The sequence below is a fragment of the Anser cygnoides genome, chromosome Z (genome assembly GCF_040182565.1).
Source record: "Anser cygnoides isolate HZ-2024a breed goose chromosome Z, Taihu_goose_T2T_genome, whole genome shotgun sequence".
Classification (NCBI taxonomy): domain Eukaryota; kingdom Metazoa; phylum Chordata; class Aves; order Anseriformes; family Anatidae; genus Anser; species Anser cygnoides.
This window is the reverse complement of record NC_089912.1, coordinates 60746974-60755290: the sequence shown is the minus strand read 5'-3', so window position 1 is coordinate 60755290 and position 8317 is coordinate 60746974. Positions and strand designations below refer to the sequence as shown.

The following is an 8317-nucleotide window of genomic DNA, read 5'->3' as shown; positions in this document are numbered from 1 at the left end:
CGCGGCTTTTAGGGTTAGCGTTAGCCCCTTCTGTGACGATCTGAGCCTTCAGATTCTGCCGCTGCTGAAAATCCTGCTAAGGAGCTCTTTAACACTCTTCGGTTTAAGATGCAGGGCTGTAATCTGCTCATCACTGACTCCGGAATTCTGTCTTTTTAATGTGGGAAAGCGGGAGGAATAAATGCTTCGCATTTTAGGACGCCTTCCAGCATGGTTAGCAGTGATGCAGATCTTCTGCCAAACAACCGCAAAATTGAAACTAAAAACTTACCAGGCAGCTCAGAGCTCAGAGCTTGTTGATTTCACTACAGATTACAGGTTTGGAAAAAGAAGTAGTCATTTATGTCTGGAGAAATAACTTCTGTTCAGCAACAGGCCTACTTCTACACAACCAAAGCGAAACAAATAAAAAATGTTTTTATGGCTGCAGGCAGGACTGGCATAGGAAATTTATCTTCTTTTTTTTTTTTCCATTCTGTTATAGCTATGAGGCAGATTTCGGCATCGCTGTGTTTAAAACAAATGAAAACCTGTTTTGATCCAGTAAAAGCAGAGCAGGCCAAATACATTCGAAAGGGCTATGTCACTCCAGCTCCTTTTAAAAAAAAAAAGAAGTGAATGTTAATAAACACTGTGATGCTGAAGTACGTAGGTGGGCATACAGCGGGCTTTGCCTGGCGTGCCTCAGAGGGACTAATATTCCCTAAAAGCCTGCGCAGCCAGGATTTGGCACGGCCGCTCGAAGTTTAATATTACACTTTTTTGGCAGTCGCAGGAAGCGGTGAAAATATACGTTGCGTTTGGAGCGTGGCATCGCCAGGGTGATTTGATCGAGGGTCCAGTTGCTTAATTATACGCGGCAGTCCAGCCAGGTAGATTTCTGTGTGTGCTGGGCAAATTTCTGTGTGTGCCGGGTAAATTTCTGTGGGTTTCTTCCCAGGAGGCTTGCAGGGGTGACGCCGGAGGCCTAGGATGGCTCGGGCAATCCTCGCTAAGGGCGAGGCAGGAAAACCGAATTCTGCTGGAGCTGAGCGTAATGGGGAGCTTCTATATTTAGCGCTACAAACTTATTTGATCTAGGCGACGCCGCATGAAAAATCGCGGTGCTGAATGTAGGGCACATGCAAGCGGCGCGGTGTTCTCGGAATAAACGCTCCCGTTAGGCTTCCATCTAGCTGGAAGAAGGTAGGAGTTCCCTTACTGACTGTCTTTTTTTTGTGATAAAGTGACCCAGCAGCAGCAGAGGCGAGCTGGAAGGTAGCTTTTCTTCTTCATCCTCAGGAAGAGTGAGTCCCCTCTCCGAGCAGCTCGCCTCTCCGTGTCATTTATGACATCCTGCCCGTATCTGCGGCGCGATAATCTGCGTGTTCTCGCTTTGCCTGCAGACAGGATATTGCCTTGAAGGCTCCACATCAGATTTTTTTTTTAAATCAAGCCTCCGTGCTTGTGTGAGCCGCGCTGCCAATTTGTCGTAACCGTCGTTATCTTCTTGCAATCGAAATTAGCCGAGAAACTCCATCCACAAATAACATTTTTGTACCTGCCTCTCCTTCGTTCTCCAGGTCCTAATGCTGAATTGAAATTGGCACCACGATTTTTTTTTTGAATTATTTATTCAGAGTACCGTGAGGTAGGGGGTGCTGCTGTCCTGTCGAATACTCAGAGCTGCTTCCTGAGTCCTGCCAAAGTGGGAATTTTGAACAGGGTGTCTCAGCTTCTGCTTTAACGACCCCTTCTTTCTGCCGGCGAAGTCTCCGTAAAGTGTGTAACCCCCTCGGGCATTTACCTGTCGAAAAAGGGTTCTTAAACTTGGCACGGAATGACTTCTTTCACAGCGCGTTAGTATTCTGGTTTGGTGCATTTGTTCTTCGTGGGAAAAAAGCAAGCAAGAGCTACCCTTCTTTTTTTTTTTTTTCCCTAGTTGAGATTAAAAAAGCTGAGTAGTTTGACACGGCTTTCAGTGGGTTCTAACAGGCTCTTACGCTTAACTACAAAAGCTTTTCCAGCCTAGGTGTACCCGTGGGGCAAACAGACATCCCTTTGAAGTTTGTCTTGTGGTTTGACAGGAAGATAAACGCCGGAGAGTTTCCAGTGACAGCGGGATTAGTTTAATTCGGTGCTGGTTTTTTGAGGGCAGACCTTTATCTTTAAAAGCGAGCAAGACGTAACTTCCTGAGTGATGCTCTTGGCTGCTGAATTACGCTTACGTTATGTGTAGGTTTACTGTTTATTTTGCTGCTTCCAGAGGTAGTTAGGACGTAGAACAAGTCCTAAGAGTGAGGTCTAAATCTTGAGACCGTGCTTTGCCTTCTGTGCAAGAAAAAAGTTGCTGGCGTTAGCAGTTTATTGATTTCTCAGTGCTTTTCCTGTGTCGTCTTCTCTCTGCAGAGCATCCCCGTCATGGGATGGGCTTCATCGAGGAGAGCTCTCAGTTGCTTTCTTGTTCTTCTGACCTCTTTGGAAACTCTGCATCTTTGCTCGTAATCAAAACGAGGCCAATGGTGGTAGCAAACACGTTAGCTCAGCCTTCGGTCTTCGTGTTTTCTCTGATCATCTGCAGGTTTTAGCGTGAAATATTACGGTGACAATCTCCCCTACTTAAATTTGGCGTAGCTGTTCGAACCGCGCTGCCTAAGCGGGTCTTAGTATGTAAAACAAGTTTATTTTCTCAGTGGGGTGAATCCGTCCCCGGACGGAACAATACCGATGGTTATTACCAAGCCGTCGTGGTAACTGACTTCATTTTACGAGGGCACGATGAGTCAGGCCTCGGCAAAGCAGCCGGTCAAGTTGTTCAGGAAACGTAGGAAGGGAGTCTGAAAAACGAAGCCAAAATGTTTTCAGGAATAGAAAATTGAACAGCCATCTAGAAAATAATCTTTTAAAGCTCGTCGCCATCGATTGCTGTTGGTGATTTCGTGTGGCAATGTAAACTGTAAGGACGAGTGTGTTTAAAAAAAAAAAGTGTTTTCTTGCAAGGAAGATTAGATCCCAAGTTCTGAACTCCCTGAAGGCATGAGAATGTGTTTTACTTCACCGTTCATATAGTGACTTCTTTACCCAATCTTTGAACGTCTAGGAGTGCGTGTTTGAGCATTTGCACTCAAATCCTCGAGGCGAGGTATCTTCCAAGGATCGCAGAGCAGTTTTTATACGCTGGTGGGACAAATCTTTCACGTTCCCTTTAGAGGTCAGCTACCTAGGAGGCTCTAACGAGCAGCTGTCCAATATTAGGTTCCCTTGAACGTAAGATCAAACGACTGATTTTACTGAGGGATTTCTGTGGTCTTATTTACTATTACACCGTGAAACGCTCAGATATACTCCCAGTCTCCTTCCTTTCCTGGGCTTCATTCCCATCCCGCAAGGAGTGACTGGGAGAAATGCTGCGCTTTGCTTTACCTCTGTTAGGTAGCCAAATTAAAACATCATTAATCTGAATCTGAAAAGCGTTTTGGCGTTTTTGTTCTTCTTCTTTGGTGCCCGGCCGCTCCGTGCTCCTCCAGGTCGGACTGCAGGATGTCAGAGTGGATCCTGAAAAGCAGGAGCCCTTTAGTTTATGGCTACTTGGGGTAGCTCCAAAAAAAACGAGACTTTTAAACCCCAAGAAGACGACGTGTTTTCCCCGTTACCATCTGGTGTTGGAGCATCGAGCTTGCTCCGGTTGAAATTTTCCTCTAAAATCTGTTGGATGGGGAGGGCTGGCGTGTAAAAGCTCAAAAAAATGAGGAAGTCTGCCAGCACTCTTTTTTTTTTTGAAAGCGACTGAAAACAGAACTGTCTGCCAAGTTTAAGGTTATTGTTTTAATATACAGCACTGCTATCTTGCCTGTAAACTTGCTGTGCGTTTTGAACTGTGGGGGTGGCCGGGGAGAGTAGCATCAAGTAGGCTTTGCTGTACAATAAAATCCAAGGTAACTTCCTTGTATGCGAATTAACTTGTTCTGCTGCTTCACAGGAAACATCTGTAAAGTGCCTTTTTCTAATAAAGTTCCTTGCAAGCTCATTGTTGAAGTTAATCGCCGTCAGCCCGCTAAGAACTTCAATTTGTCTAGCATGTAAATTTGCACAAGCGCGTAGCTGTAGGTGAGGTGTAGCGTGCTTCATTTAATCTCGTAGAGAGCGATCTGAGTCCTGATAACGTCACCGAAGGAGTAGTTCATAGATGTTCCGCATCACCTCTTTAGAGATGTGCTTTTAGTCGTTAACCGATGATGCTAAAAACATCCCAAAATGTTTACTTTGAAAGGATGAAGAGCAGATGCTGGTACGCTTTTCAGATATGATAGGCCCAAGTCTCTCAGGTACACTAAATATAATTTGGAATAACTTTTCTATTTGGAAATGATATATAAAATAATTTTTCTATTTGGAAAAAAGCTGAGGAACTTCGAATTGAGGTTGACAAGTTATTAAAAAAGCTCTGGGAAGTTAATAGGTAAGACTACGTATTTGTAACTTTTTTTGTTAATGCTTACAAGAATAACAGTCCTAAAACCATCCGTTGTTGAAGGTGTATTTGGAGATACATGTGGAATTCCACGTGTATCTTGCGACTCTAAACTGTCTGAGCGTTGGGTTATGCAGCAGTTTGGTCAGACCAGAGGCTCCCCTATGTCTCAGCACCCTGAAAGAACTCTTTCGCTTCTTTCTCTTTGCATGAAAGAAGCGTAAAATTAATGTTCAGGACACTTCGATGAGGGCAGACTGTACCGATTTCCTCCACATCTGGGTAATTTTTCATTAAAATAATGTAGTGATCCATTTTTTGACTCTTCTAGCGGTTTAAATTCCCGGCTATGTGAACTCAGACCAACGCGTTTTAAAAATCTTCTGAGCAAGGGTGACTTTGAAGTCTGCACTTCCTTCAGCTTCCTTCAGCATCCCTTTCAGCCTGACTTCCGAGGTGTCTCCAGAGCATCATCATCATCCAGAGGGTCCCCTCTGGGAGAAGAAAGCTTAACGTCCATCCTTCCACCTTTCTTTTCTACTGAAAACGAAGTTAGAACTTTTATTTTCAAAAGAAAATACCGTTTCGTAGTTCCAACCGAGATGCGTGAGTAGCAGGCTCGTATGCAGCTGTTTTAGCCCAAATAGATTCTGTAACCCCGCTCGTTATCGTTAGTGCGTAGCAATTACTTAATAGATGTTCAGATAAAGCTGCTGCAAATAGGCCTTCTGTTTGACGTCTGCCTAACGGAGCTTTCTTCGCAGGTAAGAGAAGTGAGGCAACTTGGCAGCAGGAGCAGGGTAGAGGTAATCTGGGAGCGATTCGGGAATGAAGGCATTACTTCAGTGGTTTGACACTTTCAGTTTAAAAAATATATATATATATTTTTTAATATTTCTCGCCATTTTGCAAGAAGACTTGTTCCGAAGTCTCTTTGTTTCGGATTATTTTTTAATTTGTATTTTTTTTTTTCTTTTAGCTTTTAATCTCAGCCCAAGTGTGCGTTTCTTAACGCTTAATTAAAGGTGAAATGAGGTATTTTGTTAGCGTACTGCGGTTTCTCCCTGCTAATAGTTTCAGTGTAAAGTGGTGGAATTTGTGCTGTGGATCGAAATAGCTTTTAACAGCAGCCCTGCCAATGATCCATGCTGATGCTGATACAGAATATTGGAGCGTATGCTCTGGTTTGCTCTTGCATTACTGAACAAAACAAACAGAAAAGCCCCCCACAATGTTAAATGTCTAAAAAATAGAATTTAAGAATGTTGGATGCGTTTATAAATTCTACTGTCACTTGGGAAATCTGTTTTCAGAGTTCTCCGGGAAGAATTTGTAGTGGAGTTAGGCTGATGTCTGCCCGCTGCTGGAATTTTGGGTTCCTTCGAGGTGTACGTGAAGCTTTTCTCTCCAAGGAAACTGAAGAAGAAAGCTAGTAGAAACAGTGCTATCTTCGTGACAGTCTGTTAGCTTATCACCGAGCAAAGAAGGTGGTGATGTGGGAATAACGACAGATAAAACGATTCTTCCTTGGTACAAAAATTAGGATATAATGGAAGAAGGTGTTAGGATTTCCAGTTTCTCCATCTTTTCAGTAGTGACTTAGGTGTGGGTTAAAATGACAGTGTGTAAGGGTTTTAATTCAAAAAAAAAAACACGTTTTGGAACAGAGAACTTAATCATAAACTTCAGGATTTGCTTATAGTCGTTGTTTCCCCTTTTTCATTCAGGATTTTATGAAGGATGGGACAGCAGCTCTTACCAGGAGGCTTTATTCAGTGAAGTCGGAGCAAGCAGGGACGTTTGGCTAGGCAGCTGGTGCTTCTAGACAAGGTTTTATCTTGGATTTCTCTCGCAGGTTTCTGAAGAAGACTGAAAGGCAATAGATCAGATTATTTTAACAGGGAACTTAGTTGCCCCACGAGGGACTTTGCTCCTTGTCTGACCTGCAGTGTAGGATTTCTCCTGCTCTCAGCAAGCTAGGGCGTTCATCTTCACCATCTAAAATACAACTCAAGCGCGTTGGGTTTAGTTTGGCTCCTAGGACAGCTTCAGTTCTTGGCTTGCAAGAAGCAGAAAAGAGTTTTGTGGGGAGCGTGTGTGTGTGTGTTGGTTTTTTTCCCTCCCACACCCATCCTTGAGGAGGTTAGCTTTCAGATTGCGATCTGTTTCAAGTCTTTTTCTCCCACCCTTTACCTCTTGTTAATTATATCTTTCCATATTTCTGGATTCATTTAAATATATTTTTTTTAAACGTTTGGCTTAATTAGCTGTTTTTCCCAGAATTCAGTACGTGTTCTTTTGTGTGGAAGTTCTTGCCTCGAGGGGTTTTTTGAGCTGGAAAAAAAACACAACGCTTCGGAGGAAAAGTGAAGACAAAAATCTTCAGTAGTTTTCTGCACAAAGTGTTGTGGAAAACGCTCTGAGCTCAGTTAACCTCTTGCATGTCACTGGTGTGGAAGCTTTTTGACACGTAGGTCATTTCTCTGCAGGGAGATTTGCATTAGACCATCAAATGGCTGTTGACTTTGTGCGATAGGTATGCGGCTGTTTTCACAACCACGTACTAAGAAGCTACCTCCAACCAGGGGTGCGGTTTGAGTTTCACGCAGCAGTTTTTCTGCCACCTTTTGAGTCTGGGGGCAGCGCCGTTGTCCCTTAAGGTGATGCAAACCCTGTGGCTTTTAGTCAAACTGTATCAGCGATGACCCGCTGACGAGTCCGTCCACGGGAAGCCTCACTGAGGTCGGTGAAAATCTGCAGAGGTGAAACGTATCCGAGATGAAATGTGTAATTCAGTGCGTGTGCATCACCGTCCTGGGTGCTCGAGCTGCAGGGAGAGAAAATTCTGTAATGTAAAGAGGGGTAGAAATAGCACTTCGTAGGAACACTTGAGAACGTCTCACTTACTCAGAACTTTATCTGGGAATTTGGGGTAGTAGCAAGGGCGTAATTTCAAACGAGTACGATTTAAATAACTTCTGTACGAGCGGTTTAATTTATGATGATGGGATTTACCATACGTACAACTGCAACTTTGGACCTGCTTCATATTCCGCACCATCCTGCTTGCTGCTTGCTTGCTTGTTGCTCAGGTGCTTCGCTGGCTTTGCTCACCAGTGTAAGTGACTGAATAGCCAAGAGATGTCACCTCCAGTCTCAGTTCTGCCTGTGTCTTTAATCCCCTGCTGTTTAATAGCTCAGAAGGGTTGCTGTTCAGTCTAGGCTGACCTTAGCAATCAATTTAGACCTTGCACATGATCTTTACCTTTTGTGCAGAGAAGTTCCTGCCCTTGGACGCAGCCTGACATGCCGTTTCTACTGCTTACGCTGAGTCTGGTTTAGCCTGACACGTAAATTGAAACGTGTGCCAAGGATGGGATTGGATATGTGCAGGGATCGGGCAGGTGTGCCATCGCTAATCCACACATCAATGAACGTGCCACATGGAATAAAGATAATGGAAACGTTTTGGATCTTTAACAAGGCATAAAACCTGTTGTAAGAAGTCAAGGTTGTATCCTCTTGTACAACAAAACATACTAAAGTGTTTTCTTCTTTTTAGTCCAAGTGGTAAGAAGTTCAGAAGCAAGCCTCAGTTGGCAAGATACCTGGGAAACACTGTTGATCTCAGCAGTTTTGACTTCAGAACGGGAAAGATGATGCCCAGTAAATTGCAGAAGAACAAACAGAGACTAAGGAATGATTCTCTCAATCAAAATAAGGTTTGTTAGCAAATACTGTGTTTAAGGATATCCTAAGAATTTCCTTTCCTGTAGTTCATTTAGCAATTTCTTTTCTGCTTAAAGCAGCCTGCTTCTAAGTTGTACGTGTATGTTTTAATTTTTAGTAGTGGTAGAGATGGAAAAT

The 8317-nt window shown here is 43.6% G+C and overlaps 1 protein-coding gene across 1 annotated transcript in view; it reads left to right on the top strand.

The window, feature by feature from the left end:
• Positions 1 to 8317, top strand: part of MBD2 (methyl-CpG binding domain protein 2) — a 32789-nt gene that overhangs the window by 2282 nt on the left and 22190 nt on the right. The window contains exon 2 of the mRNA XM_066988999.1: positions 8013 to 8172. Coding sequence (XP_066845100.1) covers positions 8013 to 8172 — 160 coding nt within the window. The remainder of the gene's footprint in view (positions 1 to 8012; positions 8173 to 8317) is intronic.